The 23,093-nt window shown below is 39.4% G+C and overlaps 1 protein-coding gene across 3 annotated transcripts in view; it reads right to left on the bottom strand.

Moving 5' to 3' along the window:
* LOC104604116 (Spc97 / Spc98 family of spindle pole body (SBP) component) overlaps window positions 1-23,093 on the bottom strand; it is a 97,368-nt gene that overhangs the window by 12,771 nt on the left and 61,504 nt on the right. For 2 of the 3 annotated variants that reach the window (XM_010268345.3, XM_019198900.2), the window contains exons 10-12: window positions 15,638-15,723; window positions 12,404-12,503; window positions 726-787 (exon numbers count right to left, since the gene is read on the bottom strand). In XM_010268345.3, the coding sequence (XP_010266647.1) occupies window positions 726-787; window positions 12,404-12,503; window positions 15,638-15,723 (248 nt within the window). The remainder of the gene's footprint in view (window positions 1-725; window positions 788-12,403; window positions 12,504-15,637; window positions 15,724-23,093) is intronic. The other variant, XM_088898184.1, reaches the window with a different exon arrangement.

The raw sequence follows: 23,093 nt of genomic DNA on the forward strand, positions 1-23,093 counted from the left end.
ATACTTTCCCATTATGTATATTTGGTTTATTAGAAGTTGTGAGAATTGAATATTGATGTACTTCTGTAATACTTATTAATTGTTTAGTTAATTTGGTTATATTTAGATAAATATTGTTGAAATGTAATTGTAGATCTTTGTTTTGTTGGTTATGAAATATTAGTTAGCTCTTTCTTTAATTTAGGGAAATGAGATATTTTTTTTTCTTTGCATGAAAATTACAATAAAAACCAAAAAACCAATCAACTGAACCGGTTGGCCAGTTAACTAGTTAAGTTGGTCTGGCTTTGATTTGGATATCTTCCTAATCGAAAGTTTTGGTTTGGTTAGGGAAATATGCTCATAGTTTGCTTTGGTTGCTTCTTTCCCCACCGTCTTTCAAGTGACCAAAAAAATAAAATAAAATAAAAGGCAGACATCTATTGGCCTCCTTCCTGCACATCTGCACCATATGAACCTAACTCAAAGAAGAAAGCCTCCTTCATAACAGTTCTGATTTAAGCATACCTTTGTTGAAGCAATAATTTGACATAAACTTAGATTCTTGTTGCTGGAAATAGACATCGCAAGAAGCAAAAAAAAAAAGCCAATAAAAAAGAGTCCACAGGATGTTTGATTTATTTATAGCAGACACCATGGACCTTCAAGTAACTGCAGTGGAGAAGAAGATGTATTGCAGACCTCAAGAAAATTCTATGTATCGATTATACAGTCTTTTAACTTACATGTTTAGTGAACTTGCAAGATATGTCATATGCACCACCTCTAAATCCAGCATATCCTTGACCTGTTGAACAAAATTCTTGTCATGAATAATGAGAGAAAAGATATACAAGGAGAAGATAGTTTTGGCTAACAATATCACATGGAAAGTTGTGATATTTCAAGAAAACCTAGATTTGATATTATATTCAATTCCCTGACTATATATTTTCTTCATACAAACTCAATATTCCAATAACCCCACCCCCGCTCCTGCGCGTGCATGCACATGTGCCCCCTCAAGCTGGCACCAGATTACTTGCTTAGAAAGTAAAAAAATGTAATCTTGGCAGCAATACTTCAAAGATTTTATCTAGCAAGGCAACTTGAAGATTCCCACACAAGGTGACAACTAACTCTTACACCATGTCACAGGGATGCCATCAACATGATTCATGGTGGCACCTGTTTCTTGTCGATGGAAAGAGAATTCTTCAACTGATTAGATGGTACCATGGAGGCCCATGGCTCTTGCCCAAGAAACTGGATATAGGAAGAACTCACTCCAGAGACCCTAGCATTTCTAAATAGAACCAAACCCAACTCTAAGGCTCAGTTTGTTTGCAGCGCAATATCATTTGCACTAGCACAAATGCATGGGAGTGCAACAAAGAAAAATATAAGTTCTGATTTGCTTTTGCTTTTGAGTTTTATTTTAATTTGCTTCAGGTTTTATTTTACCATAGCAAAAACTAAAATAAAAATAAAAAAGAACTTACACTGAAATCATTTGTACTCCCATACTTTTGCACCCATGCAAATGAAATTGCACTAAAAATAAAGAAGGCCTAAAAATCAACACTAGAGGACAACTCAATCTACACATAGGGTATATGAGATCTCCCCTACAAAGGCGGGAAAAAACTGGAGAAAGAGGGGGCACTCACTCGAGAGACCTAGCACTCCTAAACACTAAAATTGCCCACTGTATTATGATCCATGCAGATTAAGAATACCCATGCGCCACGAAAGAATCTTCACGGATCAGTGGTGGTGCCTGCTATACCCTATTATGTTATTAAAATAAATACTTACAAGCAGATCCCTGAAACAAAAGAGATTGCAGGAAACCCCCTGCATCAATGACACCTTACCAAAACACCCCTCACAACAACTACTAAGCTACACAAAACAACTATGTGGGATCCTACTATAAAAATAATAAATTCAGAACATATTTACATCATTTTCATCTTCTTTCTTTTTTCTTTTTATTCTCCGTTCCTCTCTTTTTTTGGGCCCATCACATTGGCATTTTTTCTAGTATGTGTGGATGACATTCCTATTACAAAAAATGATCTACAAGGTATCCAAAAACTGGAGCTTCTTCTAAGTCAATCCTTTAAGTTGAAGGAATTAGGCCTTTGGCTTACTTTCGTGTGCAGGAGGTACATTCCTCTCCTTGTGGATACATAATGAATTGACAGAAGTATACTAAAGATATAAAACTAGCAAATTTATCTAATGATAAGTAGGTTGATATAGTTGACAGCTCAACAAGATAATCCAAAAGTGATGGTGCTCACCTTGTTGATTGTACTTGGTATTGAAGATGATAGAACCAATACAATCCAATCTGAAATGAGCATCTTCGAGGCAGTTCTTCCTCCCGAGAAAGGTACTTACAGTAGAAGTAGATAAGATAGAAGAACTGTGGATTTTCTTATTTCTCTTCATCTCGTGTAGGTAAATTTATAGCTCTCTACAATGGGCATCTTACACCAGGCACATGCACATGAACATGGTCCCCTGATATAGACAAACCTGATAGGAGTTATGTGAGATACTCTCAGGTTGCTGCTTGGGTGGAGGGGATCCAGGTCTGCTGGGCTGTGGTTCTGGGTCTGAGATTTGTTTGAAATCCTGGTCATTTAGGTCGCAATGGAGCAACCCAACCATTGAGCCAAGGCCCACCCTCACCTCCGCTTTGTCATCCCACTCAAATGAATTTCATTTGAGTAATTGGGCCAAGGGAGTTGCTAACACACTATACCCATTAACGAATTGGTGGTAATAGTTGGTGAGCCCCAAAAATCCCCGTAAGGCCTTCTAATTAGTCAGCAAAGCCTAGTTAGTCATGCTCTCCACCTTCTCTGGGTCTATGTACACCTTCCACCAAATATACATCCCAAGTGCAGGAAGTGTGTCTGCGCAAATAAACATTTGGTGGGCTTAGAGAAGTATAGGACAAGTGATGTTGCCTCAGCAAAGCCATAGTGCTACACAGGTGTTCCATATGAGATTGCCATGTGGGACTATAGACCAAAATATCATTAAAGAAAACCAATATAAAGTAGTGCAAAAATGGCCTAAAGATGTCATTCATAAGCCTCTGGAAAGAGTCAACACTTATGATCTCCTTCAGAGAGAGGCCTAATAGTTATTTATCTCCTTACTGGCGTGTTCTTTGCAGGGCTAAGGCTGAGACTGGTTACCATTTACTGATTTTCTGTTCTTTTTCTAATCACATTTGGGAATGGTGTTTATCTCTGTTTGGGTGTGGATGGTTACCTTCACCAGATGTACAAAGTCGTTTTGCCCCCTCTATGTGTCAAGACTGCTGGAACAGACCAACAGAAGGCAGTTAATCAGTTTTACAAGAGGAACAGAAGGCAGTTAATCAGTTTTACAAGAGGCCACATCAGCACAATTAACCATCCACTTGTAACAACTGTAACAATCAAGATTGTAAAACTATAAGTAGTAGAGCAGAAAAGGAATAAGGGATGGACTCTTTCAGCATTAAACTCTCTCTCTCTCTCTCTCTCTCTTTCCAAGAATTCAGGAGGTTGGCCCCTTGAAGAGCCCTGAGTTAGGCAGGTTCCTAACAATTTGGTATCAGAGCCAACATGGCCAACACAAGAAACACGTCAGTAGACACCCGAATGGATCAGATGGAGGTAGAGATCCATCGAATGTCTTCAGATCTCAAAGAAATGAAGGAAGGCTTCACTGCTCTCCTCGTTCGACTGGAGCAGGGGGCAACGAACACTGATAGAGGAAGCCAAGAAGAGCACAGCAATGAAAACAGCCGCAGAACAGGAGCGGCAACAAGAATAGCCAAAATCGACTTCCCCATCTTCTCAGGCGGCGACCCAACTCCCTGGATTCTCAGAGCCGAAAAGTATTTCGATTACCATGAAACACCAGGGCAAGATAGGGTAGCTCTGGCTTCTGCGCATCTTGAAGGGGAAGCTATCCTCTGGTTTCAATGGTACAGAAGGGGGCACCCTCATCAAACCTGGGCAGACTTCACGGACGCCATGACTGTCCGTTTTGGATCATCTGGGTTCGAAGATCTTGATGAAAATTTGGCAAAGTTGCGGTAGGTGGGATCAGTAAAAGAATACCAGATGGAGTTCGAAAGGCTAGCCATGAGAGTCCAAGGGTGGACGGAGAAGGCATTGGTGGGAAGCTTCGTCGGTGGCCTAAAAGAAGAACTACGACTGGAAGTGAAAGCGATGCAGCCCACTTCGGTCATCAATGCGGCAGCACTAGCAAGATTGTACGAGGACAAGTTCAGTCGAGCAAGAAAGGTGCAGCGACCATGGGGTCCAGAAGCAAGAAGGGAGCAAGAAAGGACGACAGCACCAGACAAGGAGGAAGGAGTACTAGGCCCAGGCCAACTGGTTCCTTTCAAACGGCTGACCTGGGCAGAGATGCAAGCCCGCAGAGACAAAGGTCTCTGTTACAACTGCGAAAAGAAATTTGAGTCGGGCCATCGCTGCAGGAAACAACAAGCGTTTCTCCTCCAAACAGATGCCGAAGAGGAAGACAACATCACCGGTTGCGGAGAATCTAACCCAGGGTGGGAAATACAATCCAATGGCACGCCTGAAATATCCTTACAAGCCCTTACGGGACTTGCGTCCCCTCAAACAATGAGAGTTGCAGGGCTGATTCTAGGACGCCAAGTGTCAATCCTCATAGACAGTGGCAGCTCCATTAACTTCATAACTCAAGTCTTGGTGGATAAAATGGGATTTACGGTTCAACCAACAATGGCCTTTATGGTCCATGTGGCCAACGATAACAGCCTATCTTGCAATAGCATTTGCATGGGCCTACCACTAAAGATTCGGGGTCATCAGTTTGCGGTGGACCTATATCCTCTCCATCTCAGTGGAGCAGATGTGGTGCTAGGCATTCAATGGTTAAGACAGCTAGGACCCGTGGTCTGTGACTGGGCCCGTTTCACCATGGACTTCACATCAGGAAACTCTATAGTCCATCTACAAGGGCAAACATGCAAGGGCCCAAGGCCCATCAGTCTTGCAACACTAACAAAGCAAAGAGGAGATCCAGATCAGCCCATATTCATGCACATGGACTCAAATTTTCCTACTTAGATCTGCAATCAAAATTTCCTACATTAGACCTTGAGGGCAAGGTCGCTCTAAAGGAAGGGGGGATTGTCAAGACTGCTGGAACAGACCAACAGAAGGCAGTTAATCAGTTTTACAAGAGGAACAAAAAGCAGTTAATCAGTTTTACAAGAGGAGGGCACATCAGCACAACTAACCATCCACTTGTAACAACTGCCATCCACTTGTAACAACTGTAACAATCAAGATTGTAAAACTATTAGTAGAGCAGAAAAGGAATAAGGGATGGACTCTTTCAGCATTAAACTCTCTCTCTCTCTCTCTCTCTCTCTCTTTCCAAGAATTCAGGAGGTTGGCCCCTCGAAGAGCCCTGAGTTAGGCAGGTTCCTAACACTATGTTCAGCTGGTCAAAAAAAAGAGGAAAAGTCATGTGGAGATGCATTAGGGGTGCTACATGTTGGACTATTTGGAAAGAAAGGAAAGGGAAACTGGAAGGTGATTCAAATTAGAGTGGTGCAATGGCCGAAGTCTTTGGATCTGTTTAAAGATTTCTCAGCAGCTGATCTGTTTAGAAACTGGAAGGAAATTGCAAGTTTAGCTCCAGCTGTAGACATTTCTCTACCTAATTGGACTCCTCCCAATGATTTTTTTCAAATTAAATTTTGATGGAAGCAGTATGGGTAATCCAGGCCTGTCAGGGATTGGGGGTGTTCTAAGAAATGAGGAGGGTGTGGGAATTGCTCTTTTTTCAGGGCCCATTGGAATGAGTGACTCTCTCCGGGCTGAGATTTCAGCTGCTCTTGAAGGAATTCAAAGGGCCAATGAAATGAATATCACCAAACTGATCTTAGAGGGAGATTCTAAGCTGGTAGTGGAATGGCTGAAAGATGATACTGCTAGCTTTTGGAACTACAGCAATGAGAAAAGGAAATTCAAATGGTTGACTAAGGACATTTAAGTAAAGCTGAACTGGGTAAAAAGAAGTGCTAACTTCTTTGCTGATGGGTTAGCCAAACAAGGGGTTACTAGGGATTCCTTGTTTTGGGCTATCTTGTAGTTTTTTGATCAATAACTATCTTGTAGTTTCTTATCTTTGTTTGTTGTCCTTGGGTGGGTGAGTTAAGAAGGCTTATCTCCCCTAATTCTGTTTCTCTGTATCTATTTCTTCTTTAATTATAGAAAGTTGCAAGTTATTGATCAAAAGAAAAAAAGGGCGTCCCACACCAGGCACATGCAGATGCACATGGGGGTCTCCATTCAGTTATGCTGATGTGTCCTCCTAGTATAGGAAAACCTGATAGGAGTGATGGTAGGTAAACTTGGGTTGCTGCTCGGGTGGGGATCCAGGTCTGCTGTACTGTGGTTCTCGGTCTGACACTTGTCTAAGTGTATTCTGGGGTCTCTAACAGAAAGCTTGTGGAAAATCTCATATACCTTACCATGACATGACCTGATTACTCACTTTTTTTTTTTGAAGAATAAAGAGATAATTTCATAAAAAAGGAAAAGGAGATACAACAGAAGATGAAAAGATATCATCCAAAAGGAGAACAAAACTCAAGACCCTACAAACAAACATCAAGACCCCCTAACAACACCTAGACAACAAACACCCAATTTACATACCAAAGACTCAATCATAACCGAACTCGAGCTAAAAACCTTGGAAAGCCTGACAGAGAGGCTCAGTCTTCATCAATGAACACATCCTCCTGATCTGAAACTTCCAAGCTTCGTCTCCAGAACCTTTTTCTTTAACTTCTCTTCCCTTTTTCCCCTTTCAAAATCCTCGAAGGCCTTTCTAGAAAACTCTTCCCCAACCCAAAAAAAAAACAGACCCAAGCTTTTGCCAATTGTAACCTCTCTGTCTACTAACTTCTGAAGACTCACACCACCTGAAGCATTCTCCTTAAGCTCATTACTTTGTACCTTCAAAATCATACCAGAATCAGGATCATCACTGTCCTCCTTGTTAGCTTGAACCTCCATCCCCAGGTGAGAGACTGGTGAATGCTCCTTCATCATTGTCCCCCTAGAAACAGCTCCAGGTGTCAATATGCCTCTCTTCCTTCTTCTCCTGTATACCCATTTGTAGTTTTTTGTAGGTCCTGCCCCCACCAAACCAAGCTTTAGCCAAGAGAAGATGTTCATCACATTCACTACATTAGAGTTTCTTGAGCTGCGCAGTTTCTTATAATTTACTCCGTTAAGCTGCCCAGTCCTCTCTTCACTTTTGCTTCTCTGGCCCAAGTCTACACCCAACCTTCCTTCCTTCACCTCTTAAAAACAAAATGAGTCTCCAACATGGTTGTGTTCCTGACCATACAGTCCAAGTTGTCAATTACTTTGTGTCATCGCCCCTACCGATCACATTTTACAGTTATCCATGTATTATTCTCTATCTACAAGGAGCACTTTCTAGAAAATTTGTTTTACTGTAGCCAAAAGATACAGGTGCAACCTGAAAAAAGTTGGTTATAGAGTAGGATTTGAATTAAGGGAATAGTGAGATCAGTTACAATACCCTTGAATTCGAGCCTTTGGTGAAGACAAAATTAGTAAATAGCCAAAGCTTTCTTGCTAGTAAAAGAACTAAATTAAAACTCAATTACTACCTCGAAACTAATTTTCCTGGAAGGATATAATTTTTTTATAAGGAAAAGGAGGATTTTATTTAAAAAGAAAATAACTGATGATACAACATATAATAACTGCCAAGATCTAATTCCGCCAAAATTCAAAACACCAACTGAAATAACATCTCCACAACCAAAGTAGACCTCGAACTGCAATATATCCCAGATATCAAGAGTGGTCCAAAGGTCTGAACCAAAAGAAGCTCTAGAAGTTTAATTAAACACCAAATGAACCAGTAGGCAATCCATCAATAATGATCTGATGTCAGCCACTATTCTTTATGTCTCTGCATTTGTCTTCAATAACTCTTCTATTTCTTTCTTTCCAAATCCCTCAATAGATTGCAAAAGGAACTGCACCCCATAGGATCCTTAATTTTTTATTTCCACTGATTCTAGGTCACTTAGAGAAGATTTCTCAAGAATTAGTTGGATCATACCTAGGATTCCCCACCAAATCTGCATAGTATCTCCGGATGAAGTCTGCCACACTACATTGAGTAACAGATGCACCATAGACCCTTCATTTTTACTAGCACATATAGCACTGGTTTGCCAAATGAAATCCTTTACTTTTCAAATGATCACTTGAATAAAGGAAACTATAATCTGCTTGTATTCTGATGTGAATTCAGTAAGAAAAGAGAAGAAAAATAAACAGAGAACTGAGGAGAAGAAAAGGAGGAGAGAAAGAAAAAGGGTGCAGTTAGTTAAGTCTTGCTGCTTCACTCATCTTTTCTATGTTGCAATTAAACATTAGTGAAGTTCCACTAACACCCCTGCCACCTACAAAGTGGAACATAAAGACAACTGACATAACTACAATGAATTAACATAAATAACATAAAGACAAACACAAATAGAAAGTGGAACCACACTAACAATTATCTCTACACTCCCCCTCCAGTTGGGAATAGATATTGGTCATTCCCAACTTGCGTAAATCTGTCTCCAAATTGGTCTCTGCAACTGCCTTAGTGAAGAGATCAGCAAGCTGCATATCTAAGGCAATATAGGGAAGACACACTTCTAGAGATGCAACTCTCTGGGATAAAGTGTCGGTCCACTTCAACATGTTTAGTTTTGTCATGCTGTATTATATTGTGAGCAATGTTAATGGTAGCTTGATTGTCGCAATACAGTATTAGAGGCTTCCCATATTCAACACCCAGCTCATCAAGCAAAAACCTCACTTGTACTCAACTTCAGCACTGGAGCGAGCAACAATACTTTGTTTCTTATTTATCCAAGAAACAAGATTTCCCCTTACAAAAGCATAATACCTAGAGGTAGATCTCCTGCACTTATCTTATGGTTCTGCTCAATTGGTGTGTCAGTAAGTTTAACTCCTAAATTCCCAGTTTCTTCCAATAAATCAAGAACGTACTTTCTTTGGGAGTCAAAGATGCCCTGTTTAGATCGGGTTACCTCAATTCCCAAGCAGTAACGTAGTTCTCCCAAGTCTTTCACTTCAAACTCCTGGTGAAGTAGCTGCTTAAGAGAACTAATCTCACTAGTATCACTTTTTGTCACTACAATATCATCTACATATACAATAAGTAGAGTCAAAGAAGAGTGTAATCTGATTGAGCTTGCATATAGCCAAACTTTTCCAAAGTCGGTCTAAATCTATCAAACCAGGTTCTTGGAGACTGTTTCAACCCATATAAAGCCTTCTTCAGTTGGCAAACCTTATTTCCTGCTTCTGTACTATAAAATCTAGGGGGTACTGGGTAGTTCCATGTACACCTCCTCTTGCACATCACCATTGAGGAAGGCATTCTTAACATTCATTTGGAACAATGGCCATAAGAAATTTGCAGCCAAAAGCAACAAGACTTTGATAATGTTCATCTTGGCCACTGGTGCAAATATCTCCAAATAATCTATGCCATAGGTTCGTATGAATCCCTTTGCAACCAATCTGGCCTTATATCTCTCAACGGAGCCATCAATCAACATTGTATTTCATTGTAAACACCCATCTATACCCAACAAGTTTCTTCCCTTTATGCTAGTCAACTAACTCCCATGTATTGTTTTTAATAAGAGCGTCCATTCCTACCTTCATTGCATCCTTCCACTCAAGTATCAACAAGGCTTCCTGCACTGTTCTAGGAATAGAAATAGCAACAATAGATGTTGAAAAAGATTTATAGGATGGTGAAAGACAATTATAAGAAAGGAACTAGGAGATATAGTGAGTAGTGGATGAAGTACAATGGTGCTTCCCTTTAAGAATTACAATTGGGAGATCAAGGTCATCTGAAGGAGGAGGTTGAGGTCAATAGTGATAGGCACATCATCTATAATAATAGGTAATAGGAGCTGTGGTGCTTGGATCTAGAGCCGTACAAGAGATTGGGGTCAGCCTAGACTACTAAGGACCAAAATCAACCTACCTCCACCACCTGTGAAACACCCTCAACTCCTTACACTTCTGACAACCCTATTCACCACACACTCCCCTTCAATGACTGGATTAGGTAACAACACTTATGGGGCTGAAATACTCGTCTCACTACTCTCCCCCTTAGAAGAAACCCTATGATAATAGGGAACATCCTCAAAAAATGCGACATCCATACACAAACCATCTCCCAGAAATATGTTCATAACAGCAATATCCCTTTAATTCTATATACCGAAGGAAGATACACTTGGCAGCTTTGGAATCAAATTTGGAGCAATGAGGTCCAAGAATTTGAACAAAACAAGTACACTCAAAGGTTTTAAGGGGAATAGTGAATAGATGCTTGTTTAGATAATAGTAGGTTTGTTAGAGCCGGCTGTACAAGGGTAGCATAGTCCTTTTATGTTTAGTTATATATGTATTGTTCAGCTGATGTGGCTCTCACTTAAGTGAGGGAACAATGGCAATTCTTGTATATCTTAGAAGAGTATAAATAAAGGAAGGGCCGACTAGAGAGATTTGAATTTTTCTCTCTAGTTCGGCTGTGACCTTTTCTCCTTCTTCTCCTTCTCCTTCTTCTCTCTCTTCGTCTCTTCTTTCTTCTGATCTAAACTTATACAACATCTAGTCTGAGTTTTATCAAGGTTAAATGGTGTTTTCATGTCTAAAACCCAGGAAGGAGTTCTACTAATGAGGTATACAGCTGTATGGATAACACCACCCTAGAAACGTATGGGAACATTAGAGTTCAACATAATGCTTTTAGCTACCTCCAAGATATGTCTATTCTTTCTCTCAGCAACCCCATTTTGTTGAGGAGTATGAGGACAAGTTCTCTGATGGATAACCCCATAGTCAAGGAAATATGAAGCCAAGGGCTTTGCAAAATACTCCTTGACATTGTCACATTTGAGAATTTGATTACGATTCCAAATTGGGTCAATACCATCTAATGGAAAGCCCGAGTCAAAGTAGGGACTTCATCTTGAGAGTGCATAAGGTAAACCCATGAGAAATTATTCACAGTCAAGATCAGCCACCCAGAAATTATTCACAGCCAAGGACAACAACCCAAAAGTTATTATCAGTTAGGATAATAAGCCTGAAGACTGGAAATACTGATCCTAGGGTTTGAAAACCCTAGAGAAAATTCAGGGAAAACAGGAATCTGTCAACCGTTCCTTCCAGAACAGTTTAAACTGTTTCTACTCAGTATCCAATCTCAATAAAAAAGGAATACTGATCACTACCTTCAATCTTCAGTTTAAACCCTAATCTTGAACTTGCCTATTTTCTCTGATCCTTCCTGGTCACTGGGCACTTTCCAAAGGTCATGCAATCCCTTGGGCAGCAACTCAAGTCTCCAGCAACCTCCAAGAATCTAGCGATGACACAGAACTTCCAGCCTAGGAAGTTCTCATGCAGCTGACTGGATCAGGCTCACATGAGAACCCTAATCAACCCAAGGTTGGCTCTGATGCCAACTTGAATAAAAGAAACTATAATCTCCTTGCATTCTGATGTGAATTCAGTAAGAAAAGAGAAGAAAAATAAACAGAGAGCAGAGTAGAAGAAGAGAGAAGAGAAGGAGGAGAAAAAGAAAAAGGGTGTGGTTAGTTAAGTCTTGCCACCCCACTCATCTATTTATATGTTTGCAATTAGACATTAGTGAAGTTCCACTAATACCCCTGCTACCTACATAAGAAAGAAAAACATATATAACTGACATAACTACCATGAATTAACATAAATAATATAAAGTGGGACCACACTAACAACTATCTACATGATCCAATGTAAGAATGTTTTCCAGTGCAAATAACCATGCAAATGCTTCAACCCTTGGAGGAATTGGACTTCCCCACACCCCTCTGACTCCCGTAGACACCCTGATTTCTGATTAGTCTTATAAAAGGATTTAACGGTGAATTTCCCACTAGCAAACTATTTCCACCACCTTTTTCCTGTTCATTTGGTGACACTTCTACTTCTTCCAATCTCTAGAACAGAATGATGCATTCCTCAATCTCTCTCCCTAAAAGTAGGATGCCAAGTTACATTCACATTTCTAACTTCAAAGCAATCCTTGAATGTTATTTTGAGCTAAGTATTAACTACAAGAAAGATATAACGTTTGCTATCCACCTAGAAAAATTGATGGGCTTTTACACATAGAATAGCTTCTTCTCATTCGATGTATGCATACTAGTATATACTCATATGCACATAATTCAAAATATAAGAGTTGAGAATAAAATGACACAAACCTGATGCTTCAGGGAATGCAGAAATTTGCACCAGGATACTTGTGACAATTGTGATTGCACATATTGCTGTAAAGTAGATACAAAGTGATTGACCTGATGCCTGAGATGACAAGAAAACACTGAGAACAAATTGCATAGGGAAACTTCAAAAGCTGAAGAAATAAAACACATTTATGGGCAACAATGTCAGGTTGTTGAAAATTGAAATCCTAACAACAAAAAAATGTTTGTTGAATGATCAATATAAGCCAAGGAGACTCTTTAACCTTTCTTTTCTTAGTAAGAGGATTTTGAGTCTCATCTTAGTGGAGACCTTAAGCAGGTCTTGGTAAAGGTGGAATTCGAAAGCATAAGAGGATTTTGGATGGCTTACAATGTTCCATCTGTTCTCATTCATTAACAGTTAGTTTAGAAAACTGGTTTTCCTAGGACCAGATCGTGAGTGGGTCATAGGACTAAAAATTTGAAAGGCAGTTCTTAGATGTTTTGAGTCACTGTCCACGTTATAAATAATTGGTTCAGAAATTGAAAGGTTAGACATTTCTGGAGGAGTGTCTGCAAGGCATCTGGGTTGGGCATCTTCCTTTTTTTACTTGGGGCTTCCAATGGTGGAAACTGCAAGGATGACAGGAAATTGAGATCCAATTACCCACAGATCAGACAAGAAACAGCTACCTGAAAGAGACAAGAAAATCCTCCTCATTGTGAACCACCATAGCACTCCCATCTGTTTCCTTTGACAAACCTTGTTCAACCACTTCATCACTTTCATTACTTTTGTTTCCATTAGCAGCACTAATATCTCCCCTATGAAGAGAAGATTTGGTATCTGTCTCCCCCACAATACCAGTTGAACCATCCAACACCACCTTCTCAACTAACACCTCCACAGATATAAACTCACCTGACCTCCCAACTAAGTAAGAGACTTACCTCTAGGTCATACAATTGTGACGAGAAGTTCTCCCTAGGTCACAGATGTAAGAGGCAGCAACTGTTTGTTCTGTAAATGGAGGATGACAAAGAGGGTGAAACACTTGGGCCTGAGCAACAATAATCGGATTGTGTAGACAAGAGTGATGAGGCACCAGAGATATCACTTTAGGTTCTAATAGACCAATCTGTGCCAAAAACAATGCAGGTGGAAGGTATGATCAAGAAACACTTTCTATTTTAATAGATAGCAGTACTCTGAATTTAATTATTGAGCTATTTACTTGACAACTGAGCCTCATTATTTGTTTCTGATGCATGTTTCCGATGGGAAACCATCTTACTTGTGATGGGATTTGTCATGTAGTCGAGATGAAAATATGGGAAAATCAGTTTTCTGTCGACCTTCATCCTCTAGAATTCCAAAGGGCAGATATTGTCCTCGGAATTCAATGGCTTAGTAGCTTGGGCCCTGTTATCCATGATTGGGCTAAACTTTCCATGCAGTTCACTGTTAATGGGCAGACCTATGGCTTAGTGGGCTGAAGCCCAACCACCCCACAACATGAAATGAGCCGGTTGGTCTTCAAATACTGTACGCACATGGACCCAGTGGTATTGATATACATGGACCCAGACAGGGAGGGAGGGGAACTACACAGCCTAGAAACTAAGGGAGCTGACCCGTCAGAAACCTTGGACCTCCAACAGTTGCTACAAGAGTTTTAGGATGTGTTTGGAGAGCCCAAATCTTTACCTCCAACCATAATTTGAGACCACCAAACTCCCATTGTTCAAAGGGCTACCAGACAAATCTATGCCCTTATAGATACCAACCCGCATTTTTAGAAGGCAGAAATTGAACATATTGTTCAAGATTTGTTAAACAAAGGGTGGATCCAACCCAGTTCTGGCCCATATTCCTCTCCAGTTCTACTTGTAAGAAGGACGGAACATGGAGGTTCAGTGTTGATTACCAGGCACTTAACCTGATCACCATCAAAGACAGATTTCCAATTCTAGTAATTGACGAGCTATTGGATGAATTGAAGGGAGCGCAGATTTTTTTTAAAGCTAGACCTGTGGTCTGGCTATCACCAGATCCAAATTTACCTGGATGATGTGCAATAGACCGCTTTTTGAATCCATGAGAGCCACTATGAGTTCCTTCTCATGCCGTTTGGCTTGACTAATACTCCCTCAACGTTTCAAGCAGCGATGAATGGGATATTTAGGCCATTTCTGAGGTGGTTCCTATTGGTATTCTTTGAAGGTATATTAATTTACAGCAAGGATTGGGCCTCCCATCTTATCCATCTTTGGAAGACTTTGGAAAATTTGCAAAGCAATAAATTGTATGCTAAACCCTCAAATGTACTTTTGGCCAGTCTGAAGTCTACTACCTTGGTCATATTGTTCAGGCGGGTCAAGTTTCAGCAGAAATTACCAAAATTCAAGGTATGCTCAACTGGCCCAAAGGCCACAAACCCACTTCAATAAGGGGTCTCTGCAGTTTTCTTGGTCTGATTGGGTATTACCGATTTACCGGGAGTTTATTAGAGTGTATAGTGCAATCACAGTCCTGCTAACACAGTTACTGATGAAGGGAGCTTTTATTTGGGATGACAAAGCTGAACAGGATTTCAAGGCACTCAAGCATGTTGTAGCTACACCTCCCACTCTCACATTACCAGATTTTTCTCAGGAATTTACCATTAAGTGTGATTCCTCTAAAAGTATTGCAAATAATCATATCTAAAAGATAAAAATCTTTTATATATATTAATTTCATTATTTTCAAAACTAATACTACAACAATAAGTATTTAATAGAGCAATTTCATATCAATTTCATTGAAAATTTCAATTCCAGATCTATTTTCTTAGTTCTTGCAGATATCATCGATCTAGGGAGTGATTGATAAATTGCTAATTCTGAAATAGAAACTTTAGGTAGCTCCAATAAACTCCCCTCGAACTACAATTCATCGCCTTGAGTCACTAATTGAAGTTTTCAGCCCACTCATCTCTAATAGAGCATCCAGCCCTACACCTATGTTACATAGATATGGCAAGGACACAGCTGTACAAGGTGTTCAATCAATGGAAAATTTAGGCAAAATTTTGAAGTATCTAACATGATACAGGTATACAGGTATCAAAGGCAGGTAAACAAAGGGGTAGTAAATGCCATCACATAACACATGGTAAATTAATAAAAAAAAAGTGCATGAGATGAATACAAAAAAAGGTAGAAAGAAAAGGAAATTAACCGGAAAGCAGCAATACTTTTTTAGTATACCTCATCTTCACTATAATATTGAAGTAACCCATATCCTGGTCATGTAATCCTGAACCACGAATCCTACTAATTAAATGCACAAAGTCCTGTTGGCCACAGGAAATACACAACTCACCACCATAAGCAAACTGGGGTACATGAAACAAACTAGATGGAAGACTATGTCAATATGAAAAGAAAAAGGATTTACCACAAAGCTAAAATACAAGTCAGAATCAATGATTAGAACTCTCAAAATTGCAAAATTGCCTAATAACTCAGAGTGGAATATCATTAGTGAAATAGCATTTAATTAAAATAGAGGAAACTAAAATGGATACAATATGAGCATCTCTTCTGTCAATATTTACATTATTTTTTTTTTCTTCTTTTTCCTTTTTTCCTCAAAGGCATGACACCAGAAAGGGGAGAAACAACATGAAAAAGGGAAACACAACAGAAGTTCTAAATACCTAAAAAAAAGATAAATACACAACAAATAAAGAGCATCCCTCTATAGACTATCACAATTTAAAGAAGTTCATATTTAGTCCTCTTGCTTTATCTACACCAGGTCTTAGAGGGATCTGACTTTTCCTAGAACTCTTAGGGACTGGAACATAAAAGAGACAAACTTTACAATAATAACATGCTTGACAATCATGAACTAATAGTTGAGCTCAAGTTCAACTGGATCACATTGATTAAACTCAATCTTTAGTTTTAGGCTTATTTAGACAATTAACCAACAACTAGAATTAATAAGAAGAATATAAAAAAGAATTATGTTGAGCTGATAGGATATGCCATCCTTTATTTCTCACCCTTCTTTTATTTCCTTTGTTTTGTTCTAGTGGGCCTTATTTGTTACGATAGTATTGAAAAATTGATCTATAAACCCAGTCGGACCAATCTTGGGCTCCATATATAGCTTTCAACCATTTTTAGATTGCTCCATCAATTCAAAAACTCACCAAAAAAGGTACTGTAAATGAGTAAAAGATAAAACAGCCTCAAAATAACTGACCTCCAAAGACAAACATGATTACACAAACCCTGGATCCCAGGAGAAAGTAAGGAGGTTGCAGCTGCTCCTTGCTGTGACCCCCAAACTGTCTCTCTATTATTGATCTCAATAGGCACTTAAAAAGAACTTTGCAGATCCCCAAGCACCAGTCTCAATCATCCCCTATATGCCATAAACTGAAATTGACCTCCTCAGGTTAGTTCAGTTCTAGGGCAGAAATCTCCAGAGATATTCTGGGCAGCACAACAGAAGAAAAAGGTCTCCTAGCCTCACTCCCAACCAGGAAATAGCATTAAAAGATGATCAGCACTTCAACTCTCCATACACCCTGCTGATTCTAGAAGCATATGGGTTCAAGAAGAAAGAGAAGAGGACAGAACCCTTCTCTGCTATCATCTCAAAAGAACCATTCAGTCTAAAAGCTTAAGCTATTAGGTGAAGTCCATCAATAAGTTTTATTTTCTAACATGCTCCCTTACGCAAAAGTTCATCGGGCTTGAAGCAAGGACAAGCACAGGCCTATCCATACCTTGTGCTGAAATTTAATTAATTATAATGGGAGCAGCGAGGATCAAACGCTAATGTCACTACACCACTTGCTCAAACAGGCTCTGATACCAAGTAGTCGATCAAAACAGCAATAAATCAATGTATTAAACCAAAGAAATATAGAAAAACCTGGTTTAGAACAATAGGGGAGAAGAATATAGTAGAGAGGAGAAGAAACGAGTTTGGGAAGAAAGGATCCTAACTCTCTCCCAGCCCCTTCAAACATATTTTATTAGATTTAACATAAAGAATGGTATAATTAAAAGGTTGCCACCAACAGGGTGGCTATAAGAGAAAACACATAAAAGAGCTAGCTTTGGGCCCACTAGAACAAAGGAAATAAAAGAAGGATGAAAACTAAAAGGTTGGCCCATCCTATCAGCTCAACGCTCCCCCTCAAGTTGAGCATAGATGTCAATTATGCCCAGATTTCTTACATAATTCTGTAACGTAGGCTTGGGAAACTCCTCTAGTAAAGACATCCACCAGTTACTCTTCTAAGGCAATAAAAGGTAGACAAACTTCCCCAGAGACACTTAGGATGGGCCAACCTTTAGTTCAACAAGTCACAAGATCTATACTTATACAGTGTTGCATGGACAAAGACATAGAAGTCAAAATCCAACACATGTTGAAGTGCCAAACCAGCAATATGAGAAAACATGGAGTCATGAACACATCTATGGAAAAGTATATACTACTAAACTAGTTCATATTTTGGAATTCTAACATTATAAACCTGTAATGCAAAAAGGGGTCTACAATGTTGCCATTGTTACGAAGAAGTATTTGATATTTAAAATAGCATTGATCTTGCAAATCCACTGTCTATTTATGTCATATAAACTAGGAGATGAAAAGGAAATGTTATGTAGAAGTGTCCCCAAGAATCTTTAGAGTATCATACTCCAACATGTGTCCAACATGGACCCAAAATCCATTTAGGAGAGTCCATGCAACACTATATTTATTAAACAGATAATCATGGACACCCTCTCCCTGTTGTTCATTTAATAGTTTTTCAAAATAGCTTTTCCATTTTTGTTTGATTTCCTCATCTTTTACCAAGGTTCTTTGATCTTCATCTTTAATGCACCTAATATGGTTTAAATCTCTGCCTTTCCTTACTGTTAGCTTTGCTAGTTTATACATTAGTGGAAGAAAAAGGCATGTATAAAATAGCAAAACTAAGAGAAAGGAAAGGCAGAGATTTAAACAATTAGGTGCATTAAAGATGAAGATCAAAGAATCTTGATAAAAGATAAGGAAATCAAGCAAAGATGAAAAAACTATTTTGAAAAATTACCAAATGAACAACAAGGCGGAGTGCTAATAGAAGAAAATCTAGCAATATCAGTAGTGTTAAAAATAATATGTACCTTCGTAGAGTTGAACCTATTGAAGTAAAGGCACTAAATAAGATAAAGAAGGGAAAGATGTTAGGACCTAATGGGATTCCATTAGAAGTATGGAAAGGTCTGGAAGAGGAAGAATTGTTATGGCTAGCCAAACTATTTAATAAGATAGTGAAAGAAAAGAAGATGCCCAATCAAAGTTGCTCTATTTTCCAAGTGTTTCCAGTACCAAGACTTGTTGTGTCTTACATGTGTTCAATGTAATGCTTGAAAATCTATAGGTTAGCCACTTAGGGCTGAAATGCAGTTTTTGGGAAGCCGGTGTGAATTCCAGCTGAGAGAGGGGGTGTTTCTGTGAAAAACTAAGCACAAGAGGGCGCTTCCTATCTGCCAAATCTAGATAGGCGCCCCTCCTACTGTATTAGCATACTCCCCTCTCCTTAGCAAACCCTAGGGCGCCTCCCCACTCATTCTTTTCACTTCTAACAAACTCTAGCCGCCCCCAACTGCTAAATATTCACCTTCCACTCCTCCCTAACATCTAATCTCAACCATCCAAGCCTTAGCAGCCCCTCATACCCTTAGATCTCTCTCTAGACAGCATCCTAGCCTTACACCTCACTCCTTAAACGTCAACCAATCACCTTAAGACGCCAGATCACACCAACCAATCACATTTCTCCAGCTCTAGGCGCCCAAATCTGCTCCCTCCATTCCGGTGCCCAAATTTCAACCCTACATAATATTGGGCACCCTCTCCTTCTCTGCTCAACCTTAGGATCACCTTAGAACAATCCTAACCCTCCATTTTCAACCCTAGGGCGCCCATATTTCTGCAAAAACCCAGCTGCCGCCCCTCTCTTTCTCTCTAATCCCAGTTTTGTCCACCCTTCTCTATAAAAAGGACCCCAAGGGCCCTGGAGAAGGGGTTGGTCAATTCACCCAGTTCACAAGGCGTTCAAGGGTTGTAGAAAGGAAGGACGCCCAGATCTTGTCAGAAGGGATTCCTACAAGTAGTCCAGCCAATTTGCAACTGCCGCCACTGGATTTGATCAACCATCACTTTCGCTTTCTTTATTTTCTTTTATGTTATTTTTTAGGTTGGATTTTGCCCCCAGATAAGACAGAAGGCTGTTCTTGAGAAGTCCAAGGGTAGAGGAAGAGGAGAACGCCCAAGCAAGAGGGGTTCCTGCATGCAGTTCGCCTAGCCACTACTGCCACCTCTGGATTCTGATCCCAACCAGTTTCCCATAGTTTTAGATTTACTTTTTATGCGTGTTTTTATTTTCCATTCTTTAAATTCCAATTTTTATTTTTTTTTGCAATTTATTTTTATCAAATTTAATTTTTGTCTTCCTTTCTGCAAATCTGAAATTCGGCCAGGTAAGACGGAAGGCCTAGCTCGAGGAGTTCGAGGGCCAAAGGATAGATCCAGAGATTGCTACCTCTGACCGAGTTGTAGATTTTTTATTTAGTTTTTTTTTTATTTCTGTTATTTATTTATTTTTTGCAATTTTTACTTTCAGCATTGTTAGAATTTTATTTTAATGGATTCCAGTTCAGTTAATTAAATTTTGTGTTTCTGCAATCTCAAATCTTGTTATTTTGTCCGGATTGAAGTACGTAAGAATTTTTCCCTCGCGTCCCTATGGATACAACCCCTTTCTCACCACTAACTGCGTTTTGTAGTTATTTTGAGAATCGGAAAATTTATAAATATTAAAACTGGTGTTCCAAAGTGATTAACGACACGCTTCCGGACACACCAAAAATCAAAGCTAAGGATCTTCTCTTTGAGGAAATGAGAATCAGAGGAAGACCAAGGTTAAAAATTAGAGAGAAGAAGATGGCTATGGTGCGGATGATTGGTAAAGAGAGTATTGAATGGTTTGAAACCTTTGTGATAGGAGCTATTTCCCACTAGAACTTCGTATAGGAGGTATGTAGCAAAGTGCAAGAGGAATGTTAAAGGATCGTTCATAGCTCTCTATGAGTTCTTTGGCAATGGAATAAAACAGGTAGTGTGTTTTCCAGAAGGAAGAAAGGGTTGTGGGTGGGAGTTTCTGTACTCCTGTTGGACTGGGTGAAGAGATTAAACAAAGAACAAGGAGTAGCTGCTAAAATGATAGAAGAAGTCAACCAGAATAGTGGTAATGGTAAGGAGGAAGAACCCTGTTATGAGCTCGTAGTAGTGGCAAAAAACAATGGTAACCATAAGTTTGATGATCCATATAGGAGTGGAAAGTTGGGGGGGGGGGGGTTATCATGGTTGAAACAAGAAGGCTGGTACAGGACTGGAAGAATTGCAGATGCACCGTCTACTAACTTGAAGTTGAAGAGTACTTTTATCGGAATTCCATTTGATGGTAGGAAAGCTGTACTAGATCTTGTGGAGGATAGAGTGGACATTGTAGAGAGCCCTCCAAGGGCCTCTTTGTAATTATTCTTTTTTATCTTTAGCCCTTCAAGGGCCTCTTTGTAAATAATTATAACTAATAAAATATCTAGGTGCTTTGGGGGTGGGGGTTGACCATTCTGTTAGACACCCCTGAAACTCTTGGTGTTCTCACAACCTAGAAGATTGACATGGTATCAGAGTGGGCCATATCATTCAGCTGCTGATTTGTTTGAGTTCTAGGGTGATTAGTAGACTGTTTAAGTGTCAACAAACCCTGAGCAGAATACAAAATTCTGGGGATGAAGAATGGATGATTCGATCATACCCCAAGGGTCCTTTATATAGAAAGTGAAATTACAAAAATTACAGAGGCCCTTGTAGGGCAACACAATTTAGAGAATTTAAAAAGAGGCCCTTGCAGGGCTGAAGTGAAAATAATAATAAATAAGAAAACAATACAATAAGGACTACAATAAAATGGTACATCAGGGAGTATTTTGATCACTCTCAAATCCCGGTTGGAGTTTTTAAGTGTTGTTTTGGATCAGATGAAGCTGATTTTCTCCCTTTTTTTAAAGTTGGCTAATTCAATCAGCCTAGAACTTTGTAGTTGGTATCACCTAGGCCTTCTTTATCTGTTCATCATTCTACCTTGAAGTCTGGATCAGTTTTGATAGGGTTTCGATCCCATCTTGTTGTTGACAGTCCTGAAACTTACCATTTTAGGACTAAGATTGATACAGCCCTCTTTAGAGATTTCTGCAGCATAACCTTAGTTTTTTTTTTTTTTTTTTTTAAGAGTACTATTTCAGTACTGTTGCTGATTCGCTACTGATCTTAGTTGGGTTATTAATCACCGATTTCTTGAATGTTACCCTATGTCATTCCCGTAAAGTTCGATGGAACTAACTACAACATGTGGAAGTTCCATTTCAACTTCTTTGTTGAAGGGAAAGGCCTAAAAGGATACTTGGATGGGAAGATTACTAATCCAAATGAAATTTATATCAAAGGATATGCACAATGGAAGTTGGATAATAGGATATTAGTCTCTTGGATACTCAGCTCAACTGTTTCTCATATTGCTGTACCCATGATAAGGATGCATACAGTTTATGAGATGTATGCATAATTGAGGAAAGTGTACCATCAATCTAACATGTCTAGACAGTATCAGATTGAATCTGAAATCTTTTCCCACTGCCAAGGAGATAAGAAGATTCAGGAATATTATGCCGGTTTTATTGATTTGTGGGAAGAGTATGAACTTGTCAATACGGACTCTTCAGATCCCATAGAATGTGTCAAGCATCTCCAGCAACACTTTGAGAAAAGGAGAGTGAATCAGTTCATTGTGAGACTTAGGCCTGAATATGAGATTATCAGGTCCAACATACTGAGAAGAGGGGCTATTCCAGATCTGGATTCAGTGATGGGGAAATTGTTGAGGGAGGAGACTAGACTTTTAACTGCTATAAGTTTTGATGGAAAGTTAATTGACTCTGGGCTTATACAACTTTTGTTGTTCATGGAAACAAGAAATATGGTGCTCAGGACTTCTCCAAAATATAGTGTTATGAGTGCAAGGGGTTTGAACACATTGCTTCTCACTATAAGAAGAAGAATGTCTGCACCTATTGTATGCAGCATGGTCACATCATCCTAGACTATCCAGTTAGACCATCTAAAGGTGCCCAAAAGAAGAACCAACCACATGCATATCAAGTGATTGAGGGCCAAACCACTCTTCCTCTTCCAAGGGTGATTCTTCTACTAAGGGTGAATGATATTCGACTACTGGTATCATCTGCTATTTCATCTGTTTTTTTGCAATTGGCCTGTCTGGTGGGTTTTCTGGTTACTGTTCTTCTCAATCTCATATTAGGATCATTGATTCTGAAGAAACTAATCAGTAAGTTATCTACTTCCTCTTTTCCCTTTACCAAAACCTTTCTTGTACCTAATCTTGCTACTAATCTGATTTTTGTTGGTCAACTTGTTGATGAAGGATACATACTTTTTCTCATGATGGTTGTTTGATTCAGGACTGGTACATTGGGAAGGTGAACGGGAAGGGGTGTAGGCTGGGCCGTTTATTTGCATTGGAGTTTAAGAATCCTAAAGCATCAGCATATCTCAGTTCATTTC

Source organism: Nelumbo nucifera, chromosome 2 (assembly GCF_055504915.1).
Source record: "Nelumbo nucifera cultivar China Antique chromosome 2, China Antique-T2T, whole genome shotgun sequence".
NCBI lineage: Eukaryota > Viridiplantae > Streptophyta > Magnoliopsida > Proteales > Nelumbonaceae > Nelumbo > Nelumbo nucifera.